We start from the raw sequence: 18,201 nt of genomic DNA, 5'->3' as shown, positions 1-18,201 counted from the left end.
AAAGTTCCATTGTTTCCCATTTCAAGTTCTGATAATGGCTCAGAGTAACTGAATTCTTCTTAAATGGAATTCTTTTATTATAAATGGAGAGGAGAGGTTCCATAGCATGTAGCACAAAATGAAACTGAAAATACTGCAGTGATTCAAGATTCAGCACAATTAGATATCTGCAGGGTCCAGCATTGGACTACAACATGGTAACTAGCATTGAAACAGTGGTGGGCATAAAGAAAAAAAACATAGCTAACAGTATAAATCCACAAGGCATGAAAAGAAATCTATAATTCCAGCTATCAAAAGCAAGGTATCCAAAGCATTTAAAAACCACTGAGAGAGCAGCCGAGTAATTAGTTAATTGCAATATACACAGAAAGTTAAGCCCATACAAACACACACTGCACAATTAGAATGACTGAAAGACAGGAAGGGCTCTCACTGAAAGCTCATGCAAAACAGGAACTATCTCTAATGACAAGAAGCAACCATGGCATTACCTTCAAGCTACTGTCCATCTGTTGGAGTCTTACCTTTTTGACATCTCTGACAAGATGATACAATGTATTGGATGGTCCATGTCTCTGAAAATGATTAACAACAGAGAATCAAACCATTTTGATCTGTTTAGCAGACATTGATGGAAACAAAGTGCAATGCATCAAAGTGCTCAGCTGCCTTTATATGTGGCTCCTTAAAAGTCTAAAAACTAATGAAAACATGAACTTAACCTTTTAATCATTTTTTTTTTTGCAAAATCTCCATCAATATAGTTTTTCCTTTAGGAAGTACCACAATGTTCATTGTCTTTTGCCACAGTGAATTTTGAGGGTACATTCAAAATATCAGACATATTTAATTTGGATTACTTCAATGAGCATAAATACCACTCCAAACTCTTCACAGAAGTAATGATCCAAAGAAGTGATTTACATAGCAATTTGATAATTTTATGAATAGGTGAGGCTTTTTTGTAAAAATGTTTGCATCATTATGAAAAGAAATCTCAAAGTGACAATGGCTTGTCTATTTATCTTCCTCCTCTGTCTTATTAATTAATCAAATTAATTAATCATATTTATATCCCTTCCTTCCCCTGCCAAGTCAAGGTTCAAGGCAATTTACTTCAAAAGATAAAACAATAAAATACAACTGATTTAGAAAATACCAGCCCAAGCTATAAAACTATTTCAAAATGATTCCCAAAACAGGTCTAAAAATGATGTTGACTTACTAATTTCCTCCCTGATATTGACTTACTAATTTCCTCCCTGTAAAATTTTAAAAAATCTGATCAACAGATCAGGGAATCAAAAAAGCACATAGACAGCCTGGAATGGTGGTTGGGGTGGGGTTGGGGGTGAGTTGGTTGCAGGAGGTACTGAGAAGAGAAAGCAGGAGGGAGGTCCAGAGCTCAGTCCAGCAGCTGCAGTTTCCATTTTAACAAGACCATCACTATCCTCAAAGATAAGCCTGGCTGAATATCTCTGTCTTGCAGGCCCTCTGGAACTGGGCAAGATCTTTTAAAGCTCAGGTTTCCTTAGCAAGAGTGTTCTACCCGGTGGGGGCCAGTGTTGAAAAAGCTCTGGCCTTGGTCAAGGACAGCTGGATAGATTTTGGGGCAGGAATCAACAGAGATTTTCTGCTTTCTGAGAGGTAGGTTGGGTGAGACAGTCCCATTAATATGAGGGTCCCGGAACATTTAGGGCTTTAAAAGCAAGCATCACCATTTTTAATTTGATCTGGAATTCAATGTGGGGCCAATGCGACTAAAAGAGGGATGTTGTAAGGATCCATGCAGCTGCATTTTGGATTGGCTGCAACTTCTGGAGCAAGCTCAAGGGCAGCCCTGTATAGACCTAGTTACAGTGTGGAGGTGACCACTACATGGATCACTATGGCTAAGTCAGGGCAAGACAGATAGGGCATAAATTGCCAAGCATGGTGAAGGTGGAGGAATCCTGGTCACCTTGATGACTTGGGCCTTCAAAGAAAGGGAGGTATCCCCAAGCTCCTGATGGAGGCAGATGGAACTAGTTCCACTCCATTAAGAGCGGCCGTTGGTTCAATTGATTTTTCTTTGCTGACCCAGCCACAGGACCTCCATCTTTCATTCAGTTTCAGTTGGCTCTGCTTTAGCCATCTCCCCACAGTTCCCATGCATGCAGCTAAGGTATCCAGAATAGTACCTGGCTGGGTGTTCTGGTTACTGATGACAACCCAGACCACATATAGATAATGTGACAACCCAGGGTCACATATAGATAATAAAGAGCATTGGGGAGAGGATTGTCCCCTGAGGTACCCCCCCAATACTAGGAGGTGACAGATTAAAATCTTCTCCCCTAGTGATACCCTCTGCCCCTGACCTTGGAGAAATGATATCAGCCATTGCAGGGCAGTCCCATGAACTCCAGTGTGAAAGAGGCAGTGGGTCAACAAATCAAGATCGATCATGTGAAACATTGCTGATAGGTCAAGCAATAATAGCATAGCTGACCCGCCTCAATCCAGCTGTCGAAAGAGATAATCTGTGAGGGTGTCCATCACCATCTCCATTCTATGACAAGGCTGGAAGCCATACAGAAATTGGTCAACAACTGATTAATCCCTCAAGAATGGATAAAGCCGTTTGACTGCTACTCTTTCAACTATCTTATTCAGAAATGGCACTATTGGGGGTCAGGGGCCTCACACAGATAAAAAGTCATGAGGGCTGGATAAGTGTTGACAAAAACAGAAACATAGAATTCAGTCTAAGAATTTATTTAAGCTCATACCACAGTAAGTTTAGTATAGCACCACAAGATTCCTTTTTGTTCTTAAGAATAATAGTAGCTATTACAACTGAATTTTTAAAAGACTGAAATTAATGGCATTAGCCAAAAGAAACCCATATATATAATATACATATATATATTTAAAAAGCAATTCTCATTTATTAATAGCTTGTTGGATGATTTTATATGCACCATTTTAACTCTGTGTGAGTGTGAAACAAATGAACAGATAGAAAATTTGATTAGCTTAGCCCTACCGTATTGTACAATTCTTCTAGTCTGGAGATGGTGAGAAAACGGTGCATGCTTACTCCATTCTCTATGAGCAATTTCACAAAATCCACTCTGTCCAGCACCAAGGCATCGAGCATTGCTTGTTCAAGGGACCCCACCTGTAAAGAAAATAATCCAATCAAGTTTTCCGTAGCATCAGCAGGTATCTGGATGCTTACCTAGCTTAAGCACAGTAAGAATATGGCATTCATTTACACCTATACTGGCATTTCAAATGCAGATTCTTGAATAACATTCTTCACTCACATAAGGACTGTTCAACATAATCCTGTGATCATACAACACATGCAAATATTATCTCTGCACGGGCTACCTTTATGGGATTTCTTTAAGGATAATCTTGCAGGCAGGAAGCAAGAGGAATCTTTTGTTACACAGTTTTTCAACATACATGCTCATAGCAAAAGATGTCAATCTTAGATTTCCATTCATAAACATTTGAAGATGAACTACTAAATTGAAATTAGCCACAATGTTACAATGGACTAAATGACCACTCAGTGATGTGGACTTTACACAGAGGGACTTTCCTACTTCTTTCCTCCATCTGCAGCCTGCTGAGTCCCCTGAAATTTTGTTCAGGGGGACAGGGTCAGCAGATCATTATGAACACAACACGTAAAATGGGGCCCTGTAGTGGGAGAGGAAATTGATGGAAACCATTGCCCCCGTTTCTGTACATGGGAATGCCTGGAAACAAGCTGGTATAAATACAGGGCTGCTGGATCCAGACTAATATGGCAGTTTCCATGGAATATTTCTTTCTGCTGCAGACTTCCTTCATATCATTCTTCTTTCCTGCAGGGGCAGTATTTGTAGAATTCAGAGGGCTGCAAAGAGGGGGAGATAGGAAATTTCCATTTTGCCACTGGAAGATGTAGTCTGGATCCGACCCACAAAAATAATCATGTTGCCTTTCTTGATCAGACCATTCTAGTCTGAGGGCAGTCAAATAGTTTCAAGAATCTCAAAGGCTGGGCATAAGGGCAAGAGATCAACCTTCTTGTTTGACTCCTAGGCCCCTTCCGCACGCGCAAAATAATGCGTTTTCAAACCACTTTCACAACTGTTTGAAAGTGGATTTTGCCATTCCGCACAGCTTCAAAGAGCACTGAAAGCAGTTTGAAAGTGCATTATTCTGCAAGTGCGGAATGAGCCCTAGCAACTGATATTTAGAAATGTTCTGCCTTTGTAGGAGGTTATATTGAATTTAATTATCATGGGAGGTAAACCAGACCTTCCTGAAATTGCTTAATCCTGTTTTAAAGCCATCTAAGCTAGTAACCATCCTCACTTGTACTTCTTGTGTTTCTACCCAACAGTGTAGCAGTTAATTTCATAGTCCATGAACATCTGGAAGGCCAGAGTTGAACACTCGTGCTTTAGAGCATTTTGATGTCTGTCTGGGCTTTTAGTATTTATTTTTATCCTCTGCTTCCTGTACATTGATCCCATGATTGCAAAATTTACTCTAGACCATTTAAAGAGAAACTGTATGAAAAGATTTTTGGAAGATTATTCCTATCTGGATGACATTTTCAAAATAATTCTAGAAGCATGAGTTTCCTTTCCCTTTTTTGATTCTTCCTCAGTAAGTCTTCTTCTAATAGTTGTCTAGTAATAATAGCTTAAATACAGTTTTATATTAATTTATTCAGGAAAAAGGCTAGTAGGCCTGTAATTTATTACATATCTTATTGCATATCCTTTTAAAAAAGAAACAAATATTGGCTTTGGTGTCACATTTAAGTTTTTAAAGAATTATTAAGGCTTGTGCTAGGCAGACTGGCCTTGGTTAATTTTTAATGTGTTGTTTAGACCCAAAACTTCATTTCTGCATTTTATTTAGATATCAGCATGTTTTTTCTTTTTCCTCAGAGTGGCTCAGGCATTGTTTTCTATTATCTGCCTTTTTCAAGACAAGTGTGAAGAAGGTATTTAGTTTTTCAGCAACTTCCCTAAGCTCCCTTCAGTACCACTTTCTATTCTTTTGTTGTCTGGCAATCTAACCAATGTTCTTCTTGGCTTTTGCTTCTAAAGTACTTAAGGAAATTGAATGGTCCAGGGCAGTTTATTGGTCCAGGGTAGCGTTTGTCCTTCATGACCTTAAGGGCTATGAAGTTTCTCCAGAAGCCTTTAACTGATTATTTGCTTCTTGCCTCAGCCCCATGGCTCATATACCCTTTCCCTAAAGACATCAACTGCCCCTTTAGGCTACTTTTTCTCAGGACATTATTTACTCTAGTTCTGAGCATCTTTTCTTGTGATTTACAGATTCCCAAACACTTAGCTCTGTTAGATCTCAGGAATCTTCCCAGTCCTCAGCCTACCCCGTTTGGGACATTTTAGTCAGATTGTCAGTTTTTCTTTTTCATATAGAAGTGGGACTGCAAATGATTATATTTCCTGAGTACGTGAACATAATGGCCCTTTCTGCACAGCACAAATAAAACTCTTGCCGACATTTTAAAAAGATGCATTTTGGCTTTTTTTGTCTGCGTAGCACAGTCAGATAAAACATGGGCAGGAAAAGTTTTTTCCCCCCTGCCTTCCTGTTCTTCCTTTCAGTTTCTCTGCAGCTCCTGCCTGCTATTTCTTTCTGTCTTCAGGAGGCTCCATGCTGTCACCATTTGCTGAATTATCCCACGGATTTTCCTCTGCTTGCAACTCATCTTCTGCTTGCAACTCATCATTTCAATGTATAAAGTGCATTGATAAAGTTAGTTTTTCATGAAGATCCTGTGTAAGTGTCATTTTTTTTGTTTTAAATGAGATATCTTTGAAGCTTCAATGTCATAATATGACATAAATGTCACTACCATTTCTCAAATTGTAACGTTGAAGCTTTGACAATATCTCAATTAAAACAAAGAAAAAAAATTTAAAATGACATGTATGCAGGATAGCCAGAAAAAAGTAACTTTATTAATGCCCTTTATACATTGACGGGACATGCGGATGAGCTGCAAACAGAGGAAACTCCGTGGGAACATTAAGCAGATGGTGGTAGCATAGAGCCTCCTGAAGACGGAAAGAAATAGCTAGCCGGAGCTGTAGAGAAACATAGGCCGTTTCCGCACGGGCGGAATATGGCGGCCTGGGGATGGCAAAAACGCCGTCCCCAGGCCACCATTCGCACAGGGGGTGCAGCTGCATCGCAGCCGTGCCACCCTCGCGCCGCCCGACTGGCGCGAAGCCGGCGTTTCCGGAGTGCGCTGCGAAGCGCACTTTCCCGGGAACGCCGGCTTGAAGCCGCTGCTGTGCAAACGGCAGCGGCTTCAAAGTGCCTCCCCCCCCACTCCCTCCCTGGACTTACCTTGTCCCCGGGCCTCCGGCGCTGGAGCAGGCGTGCAGGGCCGGGGGGGCATGTCCTCAGGCCTCGGCGACGTGCCGGAGGCCCGGGGACATGCCGGGTCGGCCGGGCAACGGCGTTCTGCGGCGCTGTCGTCCCGGCTCTTTCTGGGACCGTCCGCCTCCATGCGGAAACGGCTGTGAGAGGTATTTAAACTCAGTCAGGAAAAATAAAATGCTTCTATACTGTCAAGAGAAAACAACTTAACCCTGTCTTGGGGGAGCAGAATCACCAATTTAGCATTTTCTGAAAAACCCAGGTTGAGCAGAAATAAAATGTCCAGAAGTAATGTTGGGGAAAAAGCTGTGAGGAGTGCTTCCCCAAATATCTTTTTCTCCCATCGTCACAACATTTTATTTGTGCTGTGTAGGAAGTTCCTCTATGTCACCATACCACAGTGTGAGTCTTCACTACCATAAATGCATAAATGCAGAGAGGCAATCTCTACCATAAATGCAAGACAAATTTCTGGCCAGCTATGTTATATTTTAAAAAGACCTCTAGATGGCAACATTTCCTTTAAGAACAGTAAAAAGGCCTTTTAAGAATGTTTACTGATGCAGTTCTTGGCCAATCCCCTTCAAAATGTTTTTTGTCAGAATAAATTGAAAGTTGTATTAGTAATGTTGTATATACTGTACCGGCCATTGTTGTCCGTAAATAAAAATCTGGCTGCGAGCGATGTCTACTCTGTTCCAGGCTAATGCTAGACTCAGTTGATCTGGGGCAGATGCATTAGCTCCTGTACAAAGAGATGGAGAAGATATAAGCATTCTTCATTAAAGATAATCTGTGGTCAAGCACATCCTTATGGATGGGAAGAGAGGTTAGGCAGGAGAGAGAGAGTGAGAGTGAGAGAGAGTGTGCAACCAAAATGATATGATTCAATCTGACTTTTAAAAAAAGTTTAAACAAATTTCCTACAAAGTAAAATATGCAAAAATATGGAATCTTAACATTTTCCTATTTTAAAAATGTATATGCTGCTTTTCTTTGTAATTTGACTCTGAGGCCCTTTCTGCATGGGCGGTTAATGGCGCCCTGGGGACGGCAAAAATGTTGTCCCCAGGGAACCATTCGCACAGGGGGTGCGGCTGCGTTGCAGCCGCGCTGCCCGACCGGTGCGAAGCCACCGTTTTCCGGCCTCGCTTGGGGAGTGAGGTTTTCGGAAAATGGCGGCTTGGAGCCGCTGCCGTGCGAACAGCAGTGGCTCCAAGGCGCCTTCCCCCTCCCACCCTGCACTTACCTTGTCCCCACCCGTCCGGCGCATCGCCGAGGCCTGGGGACACGCCCCCTGCCCTGCGATGCTGGAGCAGTCGCGCAGGGCCGGGGGGCGTGTCTCCAGGCCTCGGCAATGTGCCGGACGGCCGGAAACACGCCGGGTCGGCCGGGCGACGGCGCTCTGCGGCGCCGTCGTCCCGGCTGTTTCTGGGACCATTCGTGCAAACAGTCCCAGGGGGGTTGGGTCAGCGTGGGATGCGCCGACCCAACCCCCGTCGACGCCGTGCGGAAACGGCCAAAGAGACTTATCGCATCACTCTCCTCTCCTCCACTTTATCATCATAACAACCACCTTTTGAGGTAGGTTTAGCTGAGAGTATATGATGGGTCCAAGATCACTAGGTAAGATTTCATAACAGAACAGGGATTTGAGCTCAATTGTTCCAGGTCTTAGTCTATTATTCTAACCATTATGCAATTTTGAAAGACTAAGCAACTCCAAGCTTTCACTGGATCTTTTGCTGGGCCTCTTTCCTATTCTATGTCCTCAATCCACCCAAAGTAAGTCATGACCAACAGTGCAATCCTAAACAGAGTTACACCTTTTTAAACCCAGTGACCTCAACAGACTTGGAAGGATGTAACTCTGTTGAAGATTGCACTGTGAGAGCTCCATTGGGGCGGGGGGAGAATCCACTGGTGGAAGTAGCACACGGTTGTGCCAGTGGATTTGCACTTACCTTGGTAGAGAGGCAATTATGCCAGCGTGCGGCTGCTTTCATTCCTGGCACTGGGAACTGGCACTGGACGTGGTGCTAGCAGAGGCCACTGCTGCTGGCATAGCGGGGATGGACTGGGAGCATGACTGGGGATTTTTATGCCTTTTGGGCAGCATAAGTCTATTGAGCCCCGTTGAGGCTTTTTCACTTTTCAAGCCTCCCCATGCTGCTGGGAAGCCTCTTTGGGGGTAGCAGCCAGGGGTGGCTGTGGCTCTTGGATGGGGCTGCCCATCTCCAATAAACTCGTTAGTCATGACTAACTCAAGTCCTACTTGCTTTCAGACTTTTACTGGATTAGGGATCTTTTCATTTTGAGGGTACTTAACTGGGAATGTATAGAGCATTTCTCACAAATGAAGGCCAGTGAAAGCAGTATCTTAGATCTCTGGTGCTATGTGTAGTAGGATTTATTCCAGTTACAGTTGTTTGCGGAGTAAAGCCAGAGTGCAAGTATTGTCAGAAGCCCCTTTCCCTCTCTTTCCAACCCTTCCCACAATACAAATTATAAAAGAGCAAATAAGCAGCAGGGGAAAAAAACAGATTTTCTCCTTTAAAAGTTAAAGTCATGTTATATACAATTGGTCAAAATGAACTCCATATCATACTTTCCTCTGGTCCTTCTACCTGTGCATCCAGACCTCTCAATTATCTTGTTTTCTAGCAAAAACAACAGAATTTTACTGTACCACAATCCTGGAAATTGGCTATACTCACTCCTGACCATAAGCTCCTGACTATAAGTCAGCATAATGCACAAATCTTGTTAGGACTCAAGAAGAACTGCACACATTCAGCATGCCTTGTTCATTAAAAAAAATGAAATCTCTGAACTAGTCAGAAGCCTGTGCATGGGTCTTACTTGATGAGGGAATAAAAAAATGAAATGAGAGATGACAGGAGTGTTGATGTGGATGCAATCTCAGTCACTGTGCTGGAATGAGGCCATGTCCAATACCCAGCATTTCTAGAGCAATTATCTTTCTCCACCATGCTGTCTTAAGTCTCAGACTGCTGCATCACAAAGTGTGATCCTCCTTTCATTTTCAAATAATTACTGTAGTTCAGGAAGCAGTTATGAAATTAATAATTTTAAACAAGGTACAACAGATTTATATAAGCCGTATTTTTAGAATAAAATCTGGAAACATCTGTGGATGGATATGTGAATATGCAATTCATGAACAAATAGGAAATGCTAAAGAGATGCTAAAGAAATTTCTCAAGTGCAACTAGGGCACAAATGTGTCCTTTATGTTATTTAGCATATTCAGTCTAATTCACGACTTTGTAGTTAGAATAGCTATAGCAGGATTTATTTTATTTTACTTTATTTTACACATATTATTTTGCATCTTCATGTTAAAATTATTAAATTAGAAGTCTCAGATTTCCTGCTTTATAATCCCATTAGGTTTCAAAGGGAATAAAACCTGAAAAGAGCCATCGTTTGGTTTTTGTGTTGTTGCTAGGAAACCCCCTTTATTTGTCTATCAGTGTTAGAAAGATGCCTTCTTTACCCTGTGACTCTCAGGTGGATTTACATCATGCTGCTGTTACATCAGAGCAAAGCAAAAATCTCTGCTGCTGAATGTCTATTAAGATCTCTGGCTTAATCAATGACATACTTTAAATTAGATACAGGACAAAATTACTGGAAAATTCTGCAAAAACAAGGAACACACAGTAGTACTAAGGATTTCACTTACATTGGGTCCAAATTTGTTTTGTTCAGGATAAAGCATAAAGAAAATGCACAGAAGTCTTATATGCACTTGGAAAGTCTATTTCTACTTTTAAATTTTATTGAGGGAGCAGGAAGGAATCTGCCTGTTTGCATGCCTTTTCTAAATCTATTTTTCCTTCTTTCTGCTACTCTGCGATGTCCATGTATGCACAGATGAATGGGTGGCAGTGGTGGTCCTGTTTTCTTTGCTGCTACAAGCAAGTTTTTCAGAATGTGTATCAGCACACTGTAAGCCTCACACTGAAACTTATCTAGCTAACTTAATCCCCTGCATTTTTGTTTCAAAGCAAATATACAATCATTTCATGGTTGATATTCATTACGCTTTATGTTGCAGGATGGTAAGATGGGAGCAATATTCAATTGTTCAGCAGCTGTAGGATGGATACTGTGTGAGTATGACTCATGACACATTTACAAGCTGCAAAGACCGTGGATCCATCAGGCTCAGGTTAGCTTAACAACATGCTTCAGTGAACAGCACAACAGATTAGGTAGCCATAACTGAAATGAACATATATCATCCAGTATGCTTTTGTCAAGCTTTTAACAATTCAGACTCTGCAACGATTTGGGCAGCCAGGTGAATTATGTTGGACAGGAACTGAAAAAAAACTGGTCAGCTATCACAATGACAATTCCAGTGGCTTGCAAATCAGCAGGGCCCAGAGTTTTCCCACTATCAACAAAGTATCACATTAACTAAGGATCAGTCTTCATAGTACACAAAGTTCTTTACACACACCCTCCCCCATCAATTTGTTAAAGTTAAGGTCACCTCAGTAGGCTATGAGCTGGGATGGAAAAAGGCTGGAAGAACTGCTTTGTACAATAGAACTGTCTGATTCAAAGAAGTATGAACACTATGTAGCTACAATCCCTCTGATAATGGTATCTGCCCAATGAAATTAATTCATACAGAATGGGACTGGGAATGAGCATGCTGTCCCCAACCCAATAAAAAATGACACCTTGTGAGCTCAGCACCTGCATGGGTGCAAAGTGAACACACACGGATTTCAGACCGGTAATCTGGATTGCTGTTTCCCCCCCCAGATATTCTGAGTTACAGGACTGAGGCCTACATGCATGTTCATGAGCTTGTGATTTTATATAGATGGGAGCAGGGCCAGCATGCTCATGCCTGACTGATCTCTACATGATTTGATTTCTGCATATGTACAGCTGCAGAGGACCATTAAAGCCTATACAATGAAAATGGACAATATAATTCAAAGTCTCACTGCCTTGCCACAGTGAGTCAAGACAGCACTAAAAATCTTTAGATATGATACTATTTTCAGAGGTTATTTAAATAACCAGGTACAGGAACAGCCAGAGTAAAACTCATGGAGATATCTGACCTGCTAGCAGTGGTTCTCAACCTTCCTAATGCCGTAACCCTTTAATACAGTTCCTCATGTTGTGGTGACCCCCAACCCTAACATTTATCCATTTTACAGATGGAGAACACTGATGCAGAGAGTCTTAGGCGATCCCTGTGAAAGGGTCGTTCGACCCCCAAAGGGGTCCCGACCCCCAGGTTGAGAACCACTGTGCTAAAGATTTCCTTTTGCTGGCTGCTATGTGCTGGCTGTTCTGATGTTCTCAATAATTATAAAAAATTAGAATGGAGTTATATCTCTTTTCTAGCTAATTGGTAGTTGAAAATTGAGCAAACTTGGAGTGGATCTTCAAAACAGAAGATAAATCTATTCAAATAACAGTTATTAAGCTCTTGACAGGAATGTTGTTCTCAGCATGGGTTGGCTGAAGAAGGTCAGCACTGTATTGATTAGAGATTCTGACATGGCACCCAGAGAGTTAGTAGCCTTTTGAGATAATAATAAAAAAAGATATTTTGATGGAAATTATTACACCCTTTAAATGCATAAGGCCTTTCATTTACTATGTCAGGAACAATGGACCATTTTTAAACTTTACTGGCTTGGCTCGTAGCAAGTCTTGATATATAGCAAACGAACACCATGAATCAACAGAGAAAAGGAACATGTGGCCTTTCTTCATTGGCTGCTCATGCACTAAGACACACACAATAAAGTAGCCTGTGTGAAAGACTACACACATAAAGACTGAGAATTGACAATGTTTTTGACTCAATGGAAATGATTTTCATTATCTGTGACTGGATTCAGAATGTAAAATTTTCACTATACTTTTCCTTCGCACTTGTGTGTGGACTGAGCTGGAATGAGAAGGAGGACTTCTTCTGACCTGCACACAGCACATTGTGAGAACATCCCCCATACTGTGAAGATTAGGAGTAGGAAGATCAGGAGTAGGACTTTCCACTGCAATTTTGCTTCTTTCCATTTGAATCCAATCTATGAAATTAGATAATCTGAAAAGGAATATTGTTGGCCTGAAAACTGAAATAATGAACTGGCTAGGGAATGGGACTATGCATTTTAATTTGTTATTTTGGGGTCAAATGTTTTCTTCTCCCTTGCCTTTTCCCACATTGCTTATTATACAGAAAGTGTAAATGTCACACACATAAAAATAAATATTTTTGTAGACAGTATTTGATTGAAAAACAGTTGGCACAAACTGTTCCACACATGTGAGTAGCTTAATGTGAAGAATGTAGAAGAAGAAGGGTTGGCTTTTATACTCCACTTTTCTCTACTGGAATGAGTCTCACAGTGCCTTATAATAACCTTTCCTTCCTCTTCTCACAACAGGCACCTTGTGAAGTAGGTGAGGCTGAGAATGTTTTGAGAGAACTGTGACTGGTCCTAGGTCATTCTTGGGAAGCAGCAGAAAATGAAACCTGGTCCTCTAAATTAGAGTCTGCCACTCTTAATGAGAATTTTTCAATTCTCTCACAATACTAGAACCAGGGGGCATTCATTGAAAATGCTGGGGGGAAGAATTAGGACTAATAAAAGGAAACACTTCTTCACACAACGTGTGATTGGTGTTTGGAATATGCTGCCGCAGGAGGTGGTTATGGCCACTAACCTGGATTGTTTTAAAAAGGGCTTGGACAGATTTATGGAGGAGAAGTCGATCTATGGCTACCAATCTTGATCCTCCTTGATCTCAGATTGCAAATGCCTTAGCAGACCAGGTGCTCAGGAGCAGCAGAAGGCCATTGCTTTCACATCCTGCATGTGAGCTCCCAAAGGCACCTGGTGGGCCACTGCGAGAAGCAGAATGCTGGACTAGATGGACTCTGGTCTGATCCAGCAGGCTAGTTCTTATGTTCTTATGTTCTTAAGTGCTACACCACTCTTCACCACCACACAGGATAAACCATAGCAATAGTTCATTGACAATATCTTTGTAGCTAGTTCACAAAAAATCATTGCAGCCTTTCAAAGAAACTGTAGATAAATGAGATTTGAAAAATATTGTTTATAAACGAAAAGCCAGCATGCTTCTTCCACAAACTGTATACTCGGTGACCCTAAAAGAGGTAAAAGAAGTTCAAAACAGTGAGTTTGAGTTTTTTCTGCTTCTTTTTAGAAAATAAAAAAAGAAGGGATAGTGATAGTTTTTGATAATAGCATTCAGAAGAAGCTCTATTGCTGTCACAATGGGCTTTGTCCTGGGCTTGTTATGAAGGGAAACTCTATTACCTTTTAGCAAAGCTGTCAAAATGGCTAGATCAATGTCCTGGTGTCCTTCTGATCCCATGCGAAATACCGTAATCTGCAGTGCAGAGTTAAAAAATATAATTAGAGAATTTTTCAATTTTTAAAACCCTGGCACTTAAATGAGAACATTATCACCCTGGCAAAACAAACAAGCTTCAGTACAGATATACTGTGGGCAAACAAAACTGAAAAGGGTTGAAACAAATTAGAATTTGAAGGTCTGAGGATTCTGCAGGCAAGGGACATAAATCATAACAATTATGAATACATTAAAGGATCAGAGCAGAACCTCCCTCTTCAGATCAGAAAGGATTTTCTGTATGAGATACATGTCACACAATACAATTGACAGCAATCATCTTTCCTTGCCAACAGTTTTGGGTAGATAAACAGTTCATACAGATGCATAAAGCCAGTAATAGGGCAGTGACCTAACCACTGTAGAAATGTCATCAGGATTTACATCAGTTCCTGGCAATGTGGAAGTAAGGTTATTCATCACCACTGTTCATCTATTCTAGTGCAGTGACACTAAAATGGTAGATTTATTCAACAGAGGCGCCTTCCGCACATGCAAAATAATGCATTTTCAAACCACTTTCACAACTGTTTGCAAGTGGATTTTGCTATTCCGCACAGCTTCAAAGAGCACTGAAAGCAGTTTGAAAGTGCATTATTCTGCATGTGCGGAATGAGCCAGAGAGTCTTTTGAAACTTATTTTTTTATCTTGAACACAAAACAGCAATAATGTTACATATTTATAAAATGATCAAAACAGAAATATAGAACTCAGCCCAAGCAGGCTCTTTCCATGGAAACTCATACCACACAAATCTGTTAGTTATTATGGCACCACGGGACTCCTTTGTTCTTAATAACATTGATAGCTCTTACAATTAATAACTGAGCAGTTTTAAAAAACTGAAATCAATGGCACTGGCCAAAGAATCCCTTACAGTAAAAAACAGTTTAAAAGAAGAGTTAATCAACTTAGAAATTAACCTATGTGCAAAATGTATAGAAATGGTAAATTAAGCCACAACTCAATTTCTTTCCTATGTTACAGTTAATATGTTGTAGAGTCTCAAATATTGATGGGAATATGCATTGACTGTGGTAATACATGGTCCCTTCTCTTTTGCCCTCTCCTCCTTTATCAGAGAGTAGGATATAAAGCACCAGCTGCAGTAGGATGTTGAATCAAGTGATATTGCTAAACCCATCCTGAACCTGCCTGAAGATGCTGGATGACAAGGTATTTCAAGTTCCACAGGGGGTTTCTACAGCTGATGGCCATCAGATGGCAATTTGGAATTGGTAGAGAATAGTATTCTGGTTTATATTGGTGGGATGACCAACATTTAACTGAGTAACTGAACAGGGGGAAATTTCCCTGGTTCACGTTATTCAGCTATTGCAGGGGAAGAATATGTTTGCCAAGTGTTGCTTGATCATGCCACAATTAAGGGAACAGCACCTTGGGTCTAAAGCCGTGGTGGTGAACCTTTGGCACTCCAGATGTTATGGACTACATTTGGCCATGCTGACAGGGGCTGATGGGAATTGTAGTCCATAACATCTGGAGCGCCAAAGGTTCGCCACCACGGGTCTAAAGCCTTGCACATATGCCCAGTGGGCCAGGAAGGGGAATATAGAAATTAGAAGTCATCATAAAACTTTTATAGTTGATAGTGGGTAGCTGATACTCAGCCACCTATGATAAGCAGATAATACAAGACCTACTGTGTTATTGAAGCAATCAGTCTGATATTTTCTGCTGTACTATCAAATGGAGAAGTTCAACAACTCAACAGTTGCGAAATTATTTACTAGGAACAAATAAAACTAATGTCCTAAAAACGGAGAGGATAATGATTATGCAATGTAAAACTCAAATAACAATTGGCAGCATTACAAATATGTTCACAAACTTTCATAATCAACACATATACCATAGTTACATATCAAATGATAAGAAGCAATGTTGGAAAAGTAGCACTGAAGAACAAAGCTGACATTCACATATGAATGTTAATAATCCTTGATGAATTCTGTAAGCACCAGAAAATAGATACACTTATTCCTCACACTTGGATATATACATGTTGATGATCTTCTCATTAATATATTATACCAAAAAGACAAACCTCTTGAGCAAGCCAGTTATATTTCTCAAGAAGAATATTGTTATGTAAAAACAAAATGATGGGGTAACTTTAAGATTTAAGGTGAAAGAAATGGAAATAAAAATTGACATCAACACAAAGGAAAACTGAATACAATAAATAATTTTGAAAAGTCTAAGCAGCAAGAGAAAGTGAATCTTGAAACTGACATGGGTGTTGACAATCTGAGATGAATTGTCTAAATGCCCCTCAAACAGGGACGTAGGTATAGATTTTTTATGGGGAGGTTCGGGGGTGGGGCCACACCCCCACCCGCCCCTAGGCCAGGCCACGCCTCCCCAAGCCCCGCCCCTGGCCTAGTGCTTATAAAAGCATCTCTCTGAGGTCGGGGATGGCAGACTCCCCTGCCCTCCCCTCCCCTCTAGGCAGAGGCATAGAGGGAAAATGGAGCCTGGTGCAAAATCTGAGTTTTGCTCCCCCCCCCCCGGGCAGCCGCTGTGATGCTGGAATCCACCCCCAACAGCACCATCACTTCGTCAAAGCAGTGTTTAAAAGCCAAAGAGCCCAAATTCTCCTTTTAAATCCACCTTAAAGGGAGACTCTGGGGTCCCTCGTTAAATAACATTGAAACTGATGCTGTTTTGGGGTGGATTATCCCCCACCGTGAAACAGCATCACTTTCAATGTGGCATAGTGGTTAAGAGCAGGTGCATTCTAATCTGGAGGAACCGGGTTTGATTCCCTGCTCTGCCACTTGAGCTGTGGAGGCTTATCTGGGGAATTCAGATTAGCCTGTGCACTCCCACACACTCCAGCTGGGTGACCTTGGGCTAGTCACAGCTTTTCGGAGCTCTCTCAGCCTCACCCACCTCACAGGGTGTTTGTTGTGAGGGAGCAAGGGCAAGGAGATTGTAAGCCCCTTTGAGTCTCCTACAGGAGAGAAAGGGGGGATGTAAATCCAAACTCTTCTTCTAAACTGAGGACCTCAGATTCTCCCTTTAAATCCATGCCGAAGGGGTGGATTTAAAAGAAGAATCTGGGGAAATTTTGGGGGTGCCTGCTGTCAGGGGTGAAATTGTTAAGCTAGAAGCACCAAACTTTCAGGGTATCTTTAGGAGTCTCTCCTAATGATACCACCCAGGTTTGGTGAAGTTTGGTTCAGGGGGTCCAAAGTTATGGACCCTCAAAGGTGTAGCCCCCATCTCCTACTAGCTCCCATTGGAAACAATGGGGAATGGGGGCACCCCCTTTGGGAGTCCATGGCCCCTTCTGCACATGCAGAATAATGCACTTTCAATCCATTTTCACCATTGTTTGCAAGTGGATTTTGCTATTCCGCAGAGTAAAATCCAACTTCAAAGTGCCTTGAAAGTTGATTGAAAGTGCATTATTCTGCATGAGCGGAAGGTGCCTATAGCTTTTGGACTCCCTGGACCAAACTTCACAAAACCTGGGTGGTATCAATAAGAGACTCTCCTGATGATACATCCCAGGTTTGGCGAAGTTTGGTTCAGGATGTCCAAAGTTATGGACCCTCAAAGATGTAGCCTTCATCTTCTATTAGCTCCCAGTGAAAACAATGGGGGATGGGGGCACCCCCTTTGGTAGTCCATAGATTTGGACTCCCTGGACCAAACTTCACAAAACCTGGGTGGCATCAATAAGAGACTATCCTGATAATACATCCCAGGTTTGGTGAAGTTTGGTTCAGGGGGTCCAAGGTTATGGACCCTCAAAGGTGTAGCCCCAATCTTCTATTAGCTCCCATTGGAAACAATGGAGGATGGGGGCACCCCCTTTGGGAGTCCATAACTTTGGACCCCCTGAACCAAACCTCACAAAGCCTGGGTGGTATCATCAGGAGAGTCCCCCAAACAATCCCTGAAAGTTAGGTGCTGCTAGCCCAAACAATGCGCCCTCTGCAGGCCAAAAACCGAAAAAGCACTAAAATGGTTTGAAAACCCACAAACGGATGGGCAGAGCTTCGGACATGAAAGGGGGGGGGGCTTCAAACCCGAGATCCCGCCCTTACCTACGTCCATGCCCTCAAGTATATCCCATATGGGGGGGGGGGAGAGGTGTGAATGTTAACTACAGCTGTCATTTGTTCAGAGTTCAGAACTGTGTTTTTTACTCGGCACTTAGAAACCTTTACATTGATCCTCATATCCGGAAATGTCCTTTTCTTTCCGATAAGGATAAGACCTACTTTTTGCTCTGTGATCTCTGTACGTCAAGGTCTCTAGATATAGAGAAATTTTTAGTTTCGGCCCAGCAAGCCTGTTTT

The 18,201-nt window shown here is 41.8% G+C and overlaps 1 protein-coding gene across 3 annotated transcripts in view; it reads right to left on the bottom strand.

The window, feature by feature from the left end:
- TRPM3 (transient receptor potential cation channel subfamily M member 3) overlaps nucleotides 1-18,201 on the bottom strand; it is a 305,116-nt gene that overhangs the window by 75,466 nt on the left and 211,449 nt on the right. For all 3 annotated transcript variants that reach the window (XM_048503482.1, XM_048503483.1, XM_048503484.1), the window contains exons 9-12: nucleotides 13,770-13,842; nucleotides 7,062-7,162; nucleotides 3,032-3,166; nucleotides 528-578 (exon numbers count right to left, since the gene is read on the bottom strand). In XM_048503482.1, coding sequence (XP_048359439.1) covers nucleotides 528-578; nucleotides 3,032-3,166; nucleotides 7,062-7,162; nucleotides 13,770-13,842 — 360 coding nt within the window. The remainder of the gene's footprint in view (nucleotides 1-527; nucleotides 579-3,031; nucleotides 3,167-7,061; nucleotides 7,163-13,769; nucleotides 13,843-18,201) is intronic.

The sequence above is a fragment of the Sphaerodactylus townsendi genome, linkage group LG07 (assembly GCF_021028975.2).
Source record: "Sphaerodactylus townsendi isolate TG3544 linkage group LG07, MPM_Stown_v2.3, whole genome shotgun sequence".
Classification (NCBI taxonomy): domain Eukaryota; kingdom Metazoa; phylum Chordata; class Lepidosauria; order Squamata; family Sphaerodactylidae; genus Sphaerodactylus; species Sphaerodactylus townsendi.
The sequence above is the reverse complement of the archived record's forward strand: the minus strand, read 5'-3'. Positions and strand labels throughout refer to the sequence as shown.